At 39.6% G+C, this 17,476-nt stretch overlaps 1 protein-coding gene across 1 annotated transcript in view; it reads right to left on the reverse strand.

The window, feature by feature from the left end:
• LOC146393538 (b(0,+)-type amino acid transporter 1-like) overlaps positions 1 to 10,814 on the reverse strand; it is a 28,970-nt gene extending 18,156 nt beyond the window's left edge. The window contains exons 1-3 of the mRNA XM_084930655.1: positions 10,461 to 10,814; positions 4,446 to 4,593; positions 3,163 to 3,405 (exon numbers count right to left, since the gene is read on the reverse strand). Of these exons, the coding sequence (XP_084786781.1) occupies positions 3,163 to 3,405; positions 4,446 to 4,593; positions 10,461 to 10,553 (484 nt within the window). The 5' untranslated portion in view covers positions 10,554 to 10,814. The remainder of the gene's footprint in view (positions 1 to 3,162; positions 3,406 to 4,445; positions 4,594 to 10,460) is intronic.
• Positions 10,815 to 17,476: the final 6,662 nt, after the last annotated feature.

Here is a 17,476-nt window from a genome sequence, read left to right on the forward strand (position 1 = left end):
ACTTTGTCGCTGCCCAATCATCCACTGGCGGTGACGATATACTGGATGGGAGAGGGTGATGACCCTCGGGTCTTCCTGGAGGCCTTCCAAGCCACGCTGGAGGCATAACAGTGGCCTGCTGCAGAGTGAGCATCGTGGCTACTGCCGCCGCTCTCTGGAAAGGCTCAAATGAGCCTGCTGCTGGCCTCACGATAGAGCTTCAATGACATCTGCTGGGTCATCATGGATAACTTGGGCCTCTCCCCGGAAGACCATCATGAACGGTTTCGGGACAGTCAGATGACGGCAGTGGACCAACTGTTCATGTGGTCCTGGAAACTGAATGACACAGCAGTGAGGTGGCTGCAGCCCAGGCCGTCAGAGGGAAACCACCATGAACTGGTGGTTCTGCAGCCGTTCATTGAAGGGCTGCCCAGGGAAATGGCACGATGGGTCTGCTCCCATCGGTCAGCAAGCTTGGAAGCTGCGGTCACACTTGCGGAGGACCACCTGGCTGCGCAGACCAAGGGAGCAGAGAGCCACAGCCAGCCAGCTACCAGACCACAGCTCATGCAAGCACTGAGACAGAGGCTCCCCGACCCCTCCCCAGTGGAGCGGTCGCTGATGCTTCACGCAACAAACCATTTTTTACCTGGTCTGCTTGCCCAGGCCCTGGAGTGCTGGAAGGAGTGCGCCCGGGATCTGAAACAGGAGTGTCTGTTGAGGTGTTTCGCATACCCGGGGCTCCAAACCCCTCCCCTGGTCAAAGAGGGACATACAGCATTCCAGTAAGGTGTCAAGGGGGTATACACTAGGTTTTGGTGGACATGGATAGTACACAAACCCTGGTCCACTAAACCCTGGTGGCGAATCCACTCTGCCTTCAATAATGCCCCATGGCGAATGGGCTATTAGTGAAGGCGGAGTGGATGAGGTGAACTATGGTCATGGGGATCTTCGCAAGTTTCCCATTGTACCGCTGCATATAAAGTTTAAAGGAAAAATGCATACAGTTAAGGCTGCAGATAACTCACGCCTATCGCATCCCCTATTTCTGGGAACAATTTGCCAGGGATGCAATACAAATGGCTATCCGGTGGATGGTCTACTCTGGGTATTACCTCCTGGAATGCTTATCTGTTTCAGGTCATCTCCTGAGTCGGGCTCACCAAAGATTACTGACTGATCAGGGCACATCATTCATGTCTCACACACTTAAGGAGTTGTAGGAATTGTTGGGCATTCAATCTGTTCAGACCTGCGTCTACCACCCTCAAACTGACGGGTTGGTGGAGTAACTGAATAAGACTTTAAGTTCATTCACGAGGATGAATGCAATTGGGGTCATTGGTTAGACCCTTTGTTATTTGCAGTGAGGAAGGCTCCCCAGGGCTCCACAGGACTTTCAGCCTTTGAGCTACTCCTCGGCAGAAAGCCACGGGGGATGTTGCACCTGATTAAAGAAAACTGATAGAAAGGTCCAAGCCAAAAATGAGATTCAATGCATCCTGGACCTGAGAGCAAAGCTGCACACTTTGAGGAGGTTATCAGGGGAAAATATACTCCAGATCCGGGAACGTCAACACCGCTGACTCAGGCAATTTTCACCAGGAGACAAAGTGCTTGTATTACTTCCTTCTTTAAGCTTAACGTTACTCACCAAGTGACAAGGACACGATGATTACGGGACATTAACTGTGAGGTGGTGCGGTCGGGGAAGAGCCACACAAATATGTCATCTCAACATTGTGAAAGCATGAAGAGAGGTGGAAACCGACTTTCTGGTGAGCCTGGTTAAGAAAAGGCTCAGATGTTGTTTGCAGATGTGTTTGCCCCCTGTCCGGCTGTATGAACCTCTCATAGAGCACCATTTTGAAACTCAGCCTGGTGTGACGGTGCGTTCACAGCCATACAGCTTACCTGAACATAAAACACACCTGAACATAAAAATGGGGATAATAGAAGAGTCACACACTACGTGGTGTAGCCCCATAGTTCTTGTGGTGAAAAAAGATGGGTCTGTATTGTACTGCAAAAGTGAATGAAGTGTCATGATGTGATGCCTGCCCCATGCCCCAGGACAACGAGGCTCTGGACCAGTCAGGCACAGCTAAATTTTTCATGCCACTGGATTTAACCAAGGGCTACTGGCAAATTCCCTTGTCTGCAGAGTCCAAGAAAAAAATGGCCTTCTCCACTCCGTAAGGGTTGTACCAATTCGTAACACTTCCGTTTGACTTGTTCAGTGCCACAGCCACCTTCTGGTGCCTCATAGACCAGGTGCTGCGTCCACACGCTTCATATCCTGCTGCCTACCTGGAAGATGTTATCATCCATAATCATACTTGTGCATGTGCAATGGGTGGCTGGGATCCTGGAGTCCCTGAGGCAGCTGGGCTCACATCCAACCTGAAGAAGTGTGCAGTTGAACAGAGGGAGGTCCAGTATTTGGGGTACCACTTTGGGGGCGGACAGGTGCACCCAAAGATGGAGAAAACAGCATCCATCACAGCCTGTCCATTTCCCAAGACCAAGAAGGAGGTGAGGCGGTTCTTGGGGCTGGTCGTGTACTACCACAGGTTCATGCCCGGAAGGGTGAACCAGATCTGATCCAGTGGATGGAGTGGTGTCAGGCGGCATTTGTGTAGGTGAAGAAGCTCTTCTGTGGGGAGGTCCCCACACCTAACTTTTTTCCTCCCTTTTTGTCCTGCAAACAGACACCTCGAATGGAGGGCTGGCCGTTTTGTCCCTGCAGGTAAGGGGGGTAAAGTGACCGATCTTGTACATCAGCCAGAAGCTGACAGAGTGAGAAGGAGCTGGTGACAGGAGAGTGGAGTCAGCTGGAAAGTGTTTACCCCGAAACACTGTGGAAGCGCAACAAACAAAAGAAACCCATAGCAAGAATACTGTGTGGTCTGAGTTGTGTGTAGGCATCACAGTTGGCTTTAATTATTTTAATTTCAATAAAAGTATTTTTTTTTTACATCTGCAAATTGGAAAGTGACATCGTTCTGGACACCTTACAAAGTAAGGCACACATTAGCTTGAAATGGCTAATGTGGCCTGAAAACCGATTGTCTTCACAATCACTTTGTGGTTTCCATTGTAAAGTATAGTCATGTATGAGCTTCTAAAGTGACTCTGTACTTGTGTATAGTTTATTGCTGTTAAGCATGAACTTACATATAGCCGCTGCTGCTAGACACTTGGTGACAATTAGAGGTGGAGAGCAGCCAGGGTAGAAAGGAGTAGAGGCATATTCTGCAAAGCTCAGTGTGATGATAGCAAAGGATGAAGGCTTTAACACCATAATAGTTGTCCAGGAGTAAAGGTAGGCAACAATAGAGCCAAAAGCCTCCATGAAATAGGGGTACTCGCCGCCTGATTTGGTGATCATGGTTCCAAGTTCAGCATAACACAGTGCTCCTATGCAGCCACACACAAAATCACAAAAACACAGAAAGGAAAGTTGTAAAACAACATATAAGAAGGGACTTTCAAAACTTTGTATGAGTTCATGCATTCAAAGCAGTGGTAAGAAACCTTGCATGTCTGTGACACTCATATATGCTTGGCACACTCAATCGCTGTCATTATATCTCCCTTGCTTCTTATGCTCTCATTTTCAATCCTCTTCACCTCTTATTGTAGTTTTAATAAGCTCAAAAGAAATGGTTTCAAATTTGTTTATTTCTAAATTTTTACATTACATTGCAGGTGCTTGTGCTTCCAGAAATATATGTAATATATATATATATATATATATATATATAGATAGATAGATAGATAGATATAGATATAGATAGATATAGATATATAGATATACAGATACACACACACACACACTTCACCAGTGTGCCACCCAATTTCTGGGCTTTCAAGTTAGGTTGACCAGAAAGTATATCTTTAGATCCATATAATTAGATTCAGGAATTCCAGATTAGATGGAACCCATTTTATATAAAACTCTGTCAAACTACAATAATCAAAATCTAAATACAACATAACTGAAATACAAACTAAAGCCATACTAAATAGCATGTGCTAGTATAAATAGTACAAAACAAAAATTTAACTGACTTAGATCAGACATCTTTTGTTATTTTTTCCCCATTTAATTGTTTTCTCACATCAAACAGTTCACAGTGTCTGAGTGATAAAACAACGATGTTCTTTACACTTTTCGGGAACATCTCCTTTGTATCTGTGAGCTTAATTAATCTGAAGACTAATGTGCACTAAAAATCCTCACAATAATGATTTTGACTTCAACAGCCAGTAAAAACACTTTCCACAATGAAAAATTATATTCCTGGCAGAAAACAAAAGGTGATACTGTGTGAGCTTGTTCCTATTTTGACCATCGTTATTTGCCTACATGACTTGAAAAGAATATTAGATTCCTGATATAGCAACAGAACTGGTTGCTGAATACAATGAAATATGAGTTAAAATGTTGGTCTCACCAAGAGTAGATAACACGCCGCAAGCAGTCCAGATTAGGAGGCAAGGTCCCACAGCTCCCGAGTACAGCAAAACAGACTTTGGGGAAATGAAAATGCCTGAGCCAATCATAGTCCCCACAATGAGACAAATGCCACTCAGCAGACCAACCTAAGCAAGCACATGGAAAATAAAAAATATTAATGTGTTTTTTCAGTTATTTAATGCCAGTAACTGTTTTCAGGAAACTATCATTCCCATGTGTTCTATAACATCATAAGTATTTTAGCAACACCGGTTTAATGCGTTGCTGTGCTTCAGCTCTTGGGATCTGAAATAATAGTGGAAATAGTTGATGCACCATTTCCGTGTCATATTTTGATTTTAAGTTGGTTGACAGCAGCAGTTAACAAACTCAAGAACTGGTTGAATCAGACATCATTACGTTGCCACGCTGAGTGAGGCAGAGTAAGCTGCTAAAGACTAAATTAAAGATGAAGAAGTCCCTTATCATTAAAGGCAAAATTCTCACATCTCACAACATGTGAAAACAAACAGCAATGCCACTTTTATAGGTAATTTCATTTTTTAGTCACTATAAATAGATCAGGCAAGAGATAAGGGTAATACACTAAACTTGTACTTTGTCTAAATCACTGCAAAAGTGTTCCAGATCTTTCTGTGGATCTCATACAGCCTTACCCAGTCATGAAAAAAAAACAGAGAGGCTTGTCATCTCTATACTTGTTTAGAAATTTCCCAAGTATCCTTGAGAGGAGTAAAGAGCTGGTTTAATGTTCCTCAACCAGAGTGAAACCACATTTTTCATTCTGAATCTGAGGTCCAACAAAGGGGCAGACTCTTCTCTTTTGTACCCTTGCATGCATCTTGTAAGGGAGGATACAGAGTATGGTCCCGTCTTCATAAAAAGGATGACCACCACTTTAGTTTGCACATTCAAAGACACCACCTTGACCACACACACCCTGATATCCCTTTGTTGGTGTTGATCTGATATCATCACAATAATTTTGGAGGAGGATCCAAGGATCAACACAACAACCAATAACCTCTGAGTTTTCAGTTAGTATTTTCCAAGAATTTGGCTAATCCTATTAAATTTTCACAAGTAAACCAGCATGAGTAATGTAAACTGGCTAAAGGCAAACCTAACTTGATAGTATATTTATTATATTGTATTGATTAATAAAGAAAAACAGGAACGACACATCCTGGGGTTATTGAATTCAGGTCACTGACCAGTTTCCGTGGCACCAAAGCGATAATTAACTAGTTCAGCTTACATTCCACTAACAGTAAGAACACATGAGGAATGTCACACAATCAATATGAAAAAATAAAATAAAAATTACACACTCTTTCAATTCTAATTGTTTTTTTTATCAAAACATAATAGAAAAAAAATGGTTTCACAAAACATTATACTTTTTCATTTATTTAACAAAAATTAAGCCAAAATTCAAAAAGCAGTATATAAAAAAAATAATAATAGAAAACTAAGTATACCTCATTCAGTGAGAATTGAGTACCAGCCAACTGCCAATGATCAAATACACTTGATTAACTGATCATCAGCAAGTATGACCACTTCTAAGAGCGGAAACATTGTCAAGTTGTGGGTCTGAAGCATTCAAGTGTCTGATAACACAATGCTGTAAAGGAAAGACATTAGTAAACATGTTAAAGAAGCAATTATTACTGCCAATAAATCTGAGGTTTCAAGACACTTCCCAATGTTGTCAAGAGTGGATATTCCAGAAAATTCACCCTAAGGTGAAAAAAGACCCCCCAAAAAACAAGAGCTGCGTCTCAGAATCCACAGGCCTCCGCTAGCATGTTAAATGTTGAAGATCATGACAGTGCGATTTGAAAAAGACTATACAAACATGGTTTGTGTAGAAGGGTTGGAAGGACAAAGTGTCATGGTCCTGGGTCGTGTGACCCAGTGTTGAGTTTTATGTATCTTTTGTATTCATTTATGCTTTAGCTTAGTTCGTCTAGTTAATTTCTAGGGTGCTGTTTAGCCCTTTGTTTCTTAGTTGTTTATGTCATCTCCCTGTACTCAGTCTCCCTGGTTCGTGCGTCTACCTGTCATGCGTCATGTCTGCGTGGTTATGTTTAGTTCATGTCATGTCTAATCTCCATGTTTCCTGTTTTACTTTGAAAGTCTGTATTCAATGTCAGTGTATTTAGTTTCACTTCTCCTGTCCTGTCTTTAGGTTCACGTGTGTCAGCTGTGCTCCCATGTGTGGCCACTTCCCCTGATCATCCCTCATGTGTATTTAGTCTCTGGCTGTATCCCAATTCAGGGTCTGCAGCCTTAAAGTACGCAGCCTCAACGATCCTCAAGGGCCGCATACTTAAAGACCGCTAAGGCCGGAAGTGCGAGGCTTGTGAAATGGGACGGTCTAGCCTCCGTTGCGCTGCCCAGGTTGCCTAGCAACCATGATACTAACAGCTGGAAGCGTTTCATACAGCTTTGTTTGACAGAAATGAAGGAGAAAATCTTTTGTTCACTTGTTTGTTTGTTTCTACATGAGCTTTGATCATTCTCTGTAAGATTAAGGTCAGCTATTGAACGGCGTATATTTTAAAGTAAAGGCTGTAAAACCAAGTTAGTACAAACGTCACTTATGTCACATAACTTTGCCGACATGTGGCCAACAGTAATGTTTTAATGTTCTTCGTTATTAAACATTTGCACATAAATAAGTGACATGATATTCAGTACTTACTTAAAGTTTACTCTTCGGGCGCCCCTCATCCGCTGTTTTTTCGGCAAAATTATCCACACCCACTGCCGCGCTATGCATTCTGGGATATATTGGGCCACGAAGTCTACACCGCCACGTCCTTAAAATTCAGGGAAATTAAGGACGGATTTGAGGGCCGCATTTCGAGCAGCCTTTGAATTGGGACAGCCTTCGTCGCGTCGCGGTGACGTAATCGGCCTTAAAATGCGGCCTTTAAGGCTGCAGACCCTGAATTGGGATACAGCCTCTGTGTTTCATGCAGTCTGTGTTGCGTCGTCTGTGTTCCCACCCTCCATGTCCTCACGGCCAGTCTTTACAGTCATCGTCATGGTTTTCTTAGTCTTCATAGCTTATCAGTATCTGCTTCCAGTTTAGTTTAAGTTCAGTTTAGTCACGGTATTTCTGCTTTGTTTGAAACCTACTCTCTTGTGTTCGCACCTGGGTCCACCACACACACCACCGCACGGTCTGTCTCCTCAGATCGTGACACAAAGCCTTTTGTATCTAAAAAGAACATGACAACACAGCTAAAGTTTGAAAAGTTGCATGGGTTGCCAGGTGAAATTGTTAGGGAACAATGTCCGTTAGGCACACCATATCAACACAAACAACTTTTGACAAATGTTTAGCACACTAGTGGAAGGGTAATGGTTTAGGTGACTCAGCCACAGGACTTAGGCACCTTGTAGTCATTTAGTCAACCGCTAACTCCTGTATACAAAAGTATTCTAGAGTCAGATTTATCTGTCCAACAGCTAGCTTGACCAAAAATGAGTCATGAACCAGGAGAATGACCCCAAACACATCAGCAAATCTGTAACAAAGTGGCTGAAAAAAGAAACTAATCAAGGTGCTGAAGTTCCTTGTCTAAGTCTTGAACCTAATTGAAAAGCTGCATAAACAAATACCTACAAACTTTAGAGCACTGAAGCAATATTGTAAAGAAAATTAGGTGGAAAAATCCTCCACAATAATGTGAGAGACCAATGAGATAATGATTACTTCAAGTTATGGCAAATAAAAGTGGTTCTACAAGATACTGAATCATTGGGTGTACTTAGTTTGTCCACAAACTGCTTCTGCATTTTGGCTCAGTTTTTGGTAAATAAATAATGAAACTGTATAATATGCTATGTGTTGTTGTTCATTTAATGTTTATTTAAATCATTTTAGTACCTAGTAAGGACTGGATATTTTTTTTACTGTCTTGACAAGGCTCGCAAAATTTCAAAATCTCTGGTAGCCCTTCAGGCAGGCATTCTTCAGTTTTTGGTAGCCCAAAATAAATTTAAGTAGCCCGAATAAAAAAGAAATCAATTTTTTTATGTTTTGTTTCCGTTACAATATTATACATTAAAGTATAATATTGCAACAGAAACAAAAATTTATCAAAAAAATTGTTAAAATGCAAATCACAACAACTGTATAAAAATTACAACCATCAACTCAAATACTTGGTTCAAATTGAACAGAAATTTCTATGAAGAATTTCTTGTAAGAACTGTGTAGAACATGAATCAGTCTGTGTCAGATCCTGAATCTGAAATTTCCAATGAAGTCACAGGTAAGAGGCAAGTGGAACCAAGATCTAGGCCATTTGCTTTTTGAAGTTTGCAAAGACTGCTAAATTTTGCCAATGGTAGTTCACTCTTTGCAATATAGCACGCTGTTCTAAACAGCTTTTTCAGGAGTTCTTGTTGTGCTTGATTTATTTTTAGTATGTTTTTTTGCAATTGCTGTTTGTTCTGGGAAAGATACTGCAGACTGGGCAATAATGCATTTCTTGCATTTCTCATGGGTTCTGATGGGGTCTTTCTTAAAATTACTGGTCCCAGTAACAAAGGCGCTTGTCGACTCAGAAATCAAATGAAACTCACAACACGCCTGGCAGAACATCATGTTATTTAGCTTGTCATATTCCAGCCACAGAAATTCTTTTGTCCATGAAACCAAAAAAGCTGCGCTTTCTTTTGGCCTCATAGTCTGATTTGTCATAACTTTTCCGTTTTGTGGTAGGCTTTTCTTTGGCTGCCCCTTCTTCACCCTGACCTGTCTTATTTGGCTGAGCAGAACTAAAATACCAGCGTAAATCCTGCTGCTTTTACACACGTACTTACATAACGGTCAGCGATTCTTTGCGCACTCAACCTCTCACATGTTTAAGCTTGCTGCGAGAGATTTCACTTGTCGCGTTTGAATAGTAAGCTAATGAGTGATAAGACGATGTCAGAGGAATTGGTGCGCAATTAATCGTCACTCACCAATCAGTGCTGCTGCTCTCTGCACACCGTTCGCGCAATTGCAAAATGAAAGTGAAAGCAAAAAACAAGCGCAAATTCAAACGCGATTTCAATATGTCACATATTGACAGTGGCTCATCGATGCCAATGACATAATTACTCAACTACATTGGCGAAAGAATGCAAAAGCATAGACATATATTTTCTTTCCTATGATAGCCCGACGGGCAGGGCTGAGTTAGATTTTGGTAGCCCGACTGGAAAAATCGCTAGCCCCGGGACGTCGGGCTAGCGATTTTGCGAGCCCTGCTTGAATTAGGATTGATGGAGGGTTACTTTTACCATGACTGTAAATGCCGATATAATAAAAGAAGACATGCAGCAGAATTAAGAAGCAATAAAAAAGCAATATCACATAAAAACAAGTCTATAAAATGTGTTTAAAGAAGAGACCAAAGTAACTGATTTTCCAAGCCTTATCTCTTCAGGTAGGTCATTCTAAAGCCTAGGGTGTGGTCACTTTTAGATTTATGCTTCAAATGTGAGACAGCCTCCCAGAAGGGCCCTACCTGAGGATATAAGGATGCAAACATTGGGTAAAATCTTAAAAAACTATTAAAATAAACAGCGATCTGGTGGGGCTTGATATAAAGATACAAAGCCAGTGACTTTTCTTTATGCCAGAGAATTACAGAAGTCTGCAGGAAAATATGTGTGAATGGATTTTTCCAGGATGAGAGCAACGACTATCATAATAATCCTATTTTAACCTGAGAAAGCCTTTCAGTTCCCATAAATTTATTTTAGGTCTTATAGAGCTTATTAGGGGTCTGGATTGCACTGCTGAGTGGATGATTATGGAGTTAATCTGTAGAGACGGCTGCTGTGGTACTGCCTGGTACTCAGTTCCAAGGCTCTATTATTGTAAAAAGGTAAGGATGATCCTTTAGTGTGAAAATTTAGTGAGACTTGTTCTCAGGAACCTCCATGTATATAAAAGTCAAGCACACTGGTTCATACTTACATCTTTTTGAAGGGCAACGGCCTTCACCACCTCCTTGTTGTCAGTGGAGCCATTCTGTGACTCCTTTCTCTTCCTTATTCCACTTTCATCCATAGCAACACACTGGTCTATGAGGTAACATAAGTGTTGACACACATTACAGACCACTTGCACTAACTTTTACAGGAAACACATCTTTGTTGTCCCTATAAAAGGTTATCATGACATGATAACGTTTAGAGGGAAAACTATGCTCTTCCATGGGCAGTAAATGTTCCCTTTCATCAAGATACACAGTGACTCTCAGAAACAAGAGCTCACTAAAAATCCACTCAAAGCCAAATCAAAACTAAATTTGTTCACACATTGATTCCCATAATCTTACAGATTTAATCACATTACCAGGAACAGATATGGCTCAATTGCACAAATTTTGATTTTAAAGAGTTTCACTACAGTATTAACCTCATGCAGTGATATCTTAGACTAATTATCAATAGAGCAGCTCAATAACAGCCTTAAAGAGATCACTGAAATATCTTTAGAAGGGTTTTGGGTTGATTTTAAGTTTATTATAAGGTGATTCAGCATGTAAGCATTGTTTGTGTGGAGCTTTTAAACAAATATAATAGCAATTTTTAACAAATGTCCCTTAGAGCTGTATTAACTGTAATCCTTAACATTCATTAACTATTTGAGAGTCAAAGGGTTAATTTTAGGGATTTTTTGTGATTTGTAAAATACAATTTAAAAGTAGAACATTTGGATTTGGTGCTCTTTAGTGCAGTAATGATCAGCTCATATGCTTCATATGCTTTTTAACTGGGAAAAACTGTGAATATATTACTATTGTAAACATAGACTCCAACTTAAAGTCATACTAGGAGAACTGGTACAGACTGGCAGTAAGTCAAACATTATAAAAAGAATGGGGAGAGCTCAAATGTCTCTTACTCTGACACTCAGTGATAACATTTAACTACAAATTGTAGTATTAATACTTTACATATATCAAATAGCAAAAGACTTGTTTAGGAAAGAATTGCTTGAATATAATTACATTTAACAGTAGCTCTGCATCACCACTATCACATACTATGTAATACATGATTATAAAGAAATGCACATTTAAAAAACATGTTTTAACTTACTTAACTTACTTGAAGAAAACAAAAACCTCAATGTTGGTCCATGAACCTTGAATGCAGCTTTTCCAAACCCAGGTGCAGTGTTGTGAACACACAAATTATGTTAAGCTAAGTTCAGTGAAGTAGAGCAGAAATGTCTGATGAAAATTGGGGGGAAAAAAACAAAAAACTCCATGAGACTGAGTAACTCCTCTGGTGGGAGGTTCCCAGATGTGATTGGACAGCTCTACATGAGAAGGGGGATGGGTTAAGGCAAAGTTCTAGCTTCATGAAATCTATTGAGCAGAAGCTTTAAAAAGGTACTGCTTTGAATTACACAGCAGATTTTCTTAACTCATGATATTGTGCAATAGCAAAATTTTAAACATATGCAGCTCCCCAACTTTGTAAAACAGTAACTGAGAGTAAGAATAGAGTGAGAGTCTGACGGCGATACTATAACCATAAAAAAAGAAAATCACATGATAAGCTTTATTTAATTTAATTTATACCCTTTTGTTTCTTGAGGGAGATCACTTAATCTGTTACTCAGTGAGCACTCCAAGAATCCCAGTAAGAAACTAAAAGTGACACAACCAAAACACCTATTACGTTTTTTTCTGTTTTGTTTTTTGATACTCTGAAAGAATTCCTTCCTTCTGAGTTTACCTAGCCTGACTTCCTTCACAATGCCTCTTTGATAAGGATATGTGACACCCCTGCAGTTGTGTGCTTGAACATTTGTGAGTTTGTGTGCTCATGTTTGACATTCCCTTTCCACTTTACTCCTGCTTTCCTCTTTTCTCTTGAGAAAGCCTCGGCCTCTGAAAGAACATGTATTTTAGGCTGTAAAGTTAGCTCTGACTAGGTCACCTTTAAATATACCTTCAGATATTATTATACAAATCTTTGCTTCATTATGACATCCACAGATTCTATTACAGACATTAATATTCAATGAAATGAGAGAATCAAGCTAAAAATGAGAAAGCTTTGTATATTGTTAGAGTGAATTGTTAAATGTTTGTCATTTTTATGTTTACCATTTGTACATTGTTTTAACTCTGATGAAAGAAATTCCACTGTCCTTCCCCCCAGATTCTCGGGGTTCTAGGTGGGGGGCTGTAGTCTTTTATCACAGACACATCCTTGTGCTTTTGATGTAAGCTTCCTGCGTTTACGACCCTTTGGTCAGCAGGAGGTCTGACACACACACACACACACACACACACACACACACACACACACACACACACACTCTTACTTAGATACAGAAGTTCACACATATACATACCATGCCTTGTCTTGGAACCAAGGGGGCGTGGCTTTGTTCTGACGTGTTTTGTGTGAACTGTCTCTCAATAAAAGGCAGCAGGAGGAGGTCAGATCTAGAGGTCATTTTCGTGGTGGACACAGACGAGGCCTCCCTTGCGCAAATAATCGATCGATCGACTGTCTTGTTTTCTTCATGATGAATAAGTCTCTAGAATTAGCGGGGCTTGTGGAAACACAGACCCAACACATATAGGATCATATTATGTGTTATGTGAATAATCTTGTATGATCTGTGATGTAAATGCAAGTGCAAATTCAAACAAATGCTTTAACAAAAGTGAACATTGCAGAATTGTTGTGCCTTGTGATAAGGGCAGACAATGACCTGTTTAATTATGTCATTTCATACGCATCTGTTTTAAGAGATGATGGACTATGACTCTTAGGGGATTTGCACGCTGCAATAATGATAACTGTGGTTCAGATAAGATATGATAAGATAAAATAATCCTTTATTAGCTCCACAGGATGGGGGGGAGGGTTCAGTCTTAAAGCGGCACAGAGATAGACGCATAGAGTCAAATAAAAAAATACTAGTATCTGTAGAAAAATAAAATGTGGTTGTAGTTGTTGTGGTGGTTGTTGTGGAGGTCCCTTGAACTTTTACCACTTGCTGACTCATTACATAAATGAATGGGGAAATTCACGTGTTTACGTCAGGCATTCAGTTTTACTGGAATTGTGTCATCTCCATGACAAATGTCGATGCGTGATTCATGACTAAACATCACTTTAATCCAATCATCTGCACTCCGTGACTGTTTCTTTAGCCCATTACAAGCTTGTTTTCTCTTGTTTAGGTGTTAGTACTGGTTTTGTTTGGCTTTTTTGTATGTAAATCCATTTACCCCATATCTTGCAGTTCTCTCACAAATTTGACTACAATTTTTGCCCATTCATTTTTCATTTTCCTGTTGTGCTTGTTTTTCTATTTTCAAAGCATATTTCCGTGTCCTACACATCTTCCCATGTCCACCTGTATAGTTTCGCCTTAATACCTTTTCCGCTTTGATTGAATTTGCTTCAAATTGTAGATACAGCTAACTGAGAATTACCAACATCTCCATGTTGAATTGTATATTTAATTTGAATATTTAAACTGACAGATCTCTTGTTGGAGGAATACTTCCTTACAGCAGCTTGTTAAAATCTGCAAACAATCTTTTTTTAATTTTTATTTTGAGTGGTTTGATTTGTGCAGGCATTGATGCAAATTCAAAGATGACTCCATATTAAATGTTTTTATTTTTGTTTTGTTTTTTCTGTATGTGATCTAGAAAAAATATAAGCCATTAATTAAAATGCTTTATCAAGTATTGTTGGGTCTATGTTTCCACATGCCCCGCTAGTTTAGAGTCAAAAACCAGCTCTTGGAGCTCACACTCCTCACCTGTCCCATAGCCCAAATCCTTCAAAGAGCAGCTTCCCTCGCAGCTATTTATTGACAAACTGTTACAATACACATCACAGCAAAAGCACCTCCCCTCGTAAGACCCCTCTTGGTTACAAAGACAAGGCACTATGTGTGTATGTGTAAGCACGTGTATGCATGTGCAAGAACGTGTGTGTGTATGTGTGTGTGTCTATGTGTGTCCATGTGTGTGTGTTTGAGTGAGTGTGTGAGAATGTGTGTGCGTGTGTGTGTATGTGACCTCCTGCTCACCAAAAGGGTCATAAAAGCAGGAAGCTACAACACAAGAAACAGATCTTCCAGATAGAATGTATCTGCAGTAAAACCTCCCCCAGCACAGAGTGGCTGGAGAGGTGGTCAGAAACAAAGGAATGGCTTTGATCCTACAGTTTGAACCGAGACTTACAAATTTAAGAAACACAATGACAACATTCAACAATTAGACTTAACAAGTATTAAATCCACTAACCTCAGCCAAGGAACAGTTATGGAGGACTTTTGTCTTCCACCAACAGCACTACTGATTGGACTACAGGCAGCCATTTCAGCCTTGTTACGCATAAGCCTCACTTTGTTCACACTGTGGGTGTGTTTATGGGTGTCATCAACATTACATTAATAATAAATTATACTGATGGAGATCACTTAATCTGTTACTCAGTGATAATGATAAGCTACATTAAGGCATTATAATGCTAAAGTTCCAATTAAACACCTAAAAACCAATCAAATATACCCCCACGTGCTCTCATCTCTAGTCATTAGAATCTTGAAGTTTCTCATTTGACCTCTGTCCACATGTATTTTATTAGTTGTATCTTGGCCTGTCGATCCATCAGTAAAATGGAATGATTTTATGTCATTTTTGAGATTAAGTTTGAAATAATAATAAGGTGAAAAACCAAACTAACTTCAGATCTGGTTAGAATTATATTTGGTTCCGAGTGAGTTAAGAATGTGTATATTTGTACAGATTGGGGTCCATTATGTGTCTCAACAACTTTAGAAGTTAACACAGGATCAATTATTTATACAAGTTCACACTTTACTGGGTCTTACCAGGAATGCTACTATGTGCTTCTTTGTGGTTTTTGCAGCAGCTAAACAACACATTGAAACAATGCTGGTCTGAACATTCTGTCCTCCAGGAGATGTTTAACTCTAACACCATCAATGTGTCAAAAGAAAAAAAACAACAACAAAGGTGAGGAGGATTACTGCAACAATTACAAAGGAATATACCCTCTAGTGATTGATGAAAAAGTGTTTAGTGTTAAACTAGAATTCCTAGACACTTTTGCTGTCTTCATTGTTCCTGCTACTCGTATGTAACTTTGAAATTGGCAGGATATTAAAAAGGCCTATAATGTTCAAGCTGCTTGAGTTGAGTTGAGTTGAGTTGAGTTGAGTTGAGTTGAGTTGAGTTGAGTTGAGTTGAGTTGAGTTGAGTTGAGTTGAGTTGGCTCCACTTGTATGTTCCTCAGCTTGATGCGACCTTTCCTGAAAAATGTGATTAACCACATTTTTGGGAAATGTCAGTTCAAAATCACTGCCAAATCTGTTGAAAAAAAGAAATTACATAAATAGAACCTGTCTAACAAACTAGTAATTTAAAAGAGCAGCACATCATGCCATGATCTAAAGAAACCCAAGAACAACTGAGATTTGCATTGTGGGCTACTTTTTGTGAAAGCTTTTGAATTTATCAGTGAGAGAATAAAAATCCTCATCTCAATCATGTTTAATATCTAAGCAATAATATCTTCAATAAAAGGACTGAATAAATTCCTTGAGGGAGATTGCTGAAACTATCAGAATGGAAGTGAGGGAATTAATCAAGAGGGGAAAACTAGAGAGACAACTATGTTTGCATCTGCAAAAAAAAAAAAAAAAAAAAGACCACATTAAAGTGTGGGCACCCGGAGGGAATGTAACCAGGATTAGTATATGCTACTTACATAAACCATTTAAAATGCAAAGGGAGAGAAACCATAGGAACGATAACTGGCTTTTATTTTAACTTCAAACACTGGCTTCCTCTAGTTCTTGCAGCTTTTGGAGTACCTACGGAATACAAAGGAAATGTTTAAAACGCTTTAAGGAGAATTTGAACCTTTGCCGCAGACACAGTTATAATCTGCTAACACAAAAACACACTGGCATATGAACTCAGTAACCCTGAGACCCAGAACTTATGACCACGTTTCAGACACATACAAGGGGGAGGGGGTTTAGGATCTGACTGAGTGAGTTTTCACCAACAAAATTTAGAACAATTTGTGAGAAAGTAAGAGTATTTACTGCAGTGAGAACTTTCAGTTTGACAGATTGGCAGACACTTTCATTCACTGAAACTCCAGAAACAGTCTCATAAGCCTTTACTGAAATACTTGGAAAATCAAAGTTTTAACTCTAGAGTGTTATTGGCTTTTTCATTTTTATGTTGCAAACCCAGGACAGGAAAGTTACCAATATATGATTCATGGGTAGAGCTATGTTGAAAACAAATATTTACAGATATATATAGTTTAAAAAACATTAAAGCTACACAATTCAATAAAAGCTTAATAATTACTAAATAAGTAAAATGGAATAAAACCGCTGTATTAAAGCCTTAAAAAGCACCAATATATGCAATTTATTGATAATAAAACTTGCTAAACTGTCACAAAGCAAAAAAAAAAAAGTGTTTGCATGTGCTGAACGAGAACACCTAGAGACAGTTGCTGTTTTTACCTATTCAGGGACTCAGTGTAACTTTGAACTAAGCACCACATTAAAAATGGCCTGTAATGTTCAAGCTGCTTGAGTTGAGTTAAGTTGGCTGCCCTCCTATGTTCCTCAGTCTGATACACCTTTTACAGGAAATCTATCCAGAAGGTCACTGAAGCTTGAAATACTCCAGCCCACTGCTGATTGGTCATTGCTACTTGGCTGAGAGAAATCCATGTGGCGCTGTGGGTACCAGTTTTGGTTCCTTTCCCAATAAAGGATGATGACTTAATATAGAGAGGAAAAGATTTAGGGCATTACATGTAACATTACATATTTGCTTCTATTTAAAATCATGTTACATTTTGCAATTTAGCTGCCTTTAATTAAAAGACTTTTTTTTAGTTTTACAGCAAAGTAACCACAACACATCATTATAACTGAGATAGATA

The sequence above is a fragment of the Perissodus microlepis genome, chromosome 1, assembly GCF_051167445.1.
Source record: "Perissodus microlepis isolate ML-2025 ecotype Zambia chromosome 1, ASM5116744v1, whole genome shotgun sequence".
Lineage (NCBI taxonomy): Eukaryota > Metazoa > Chordata > Actinopteri > Cichliformes > Cichlidae > Perissodus > Perissodus microlepis.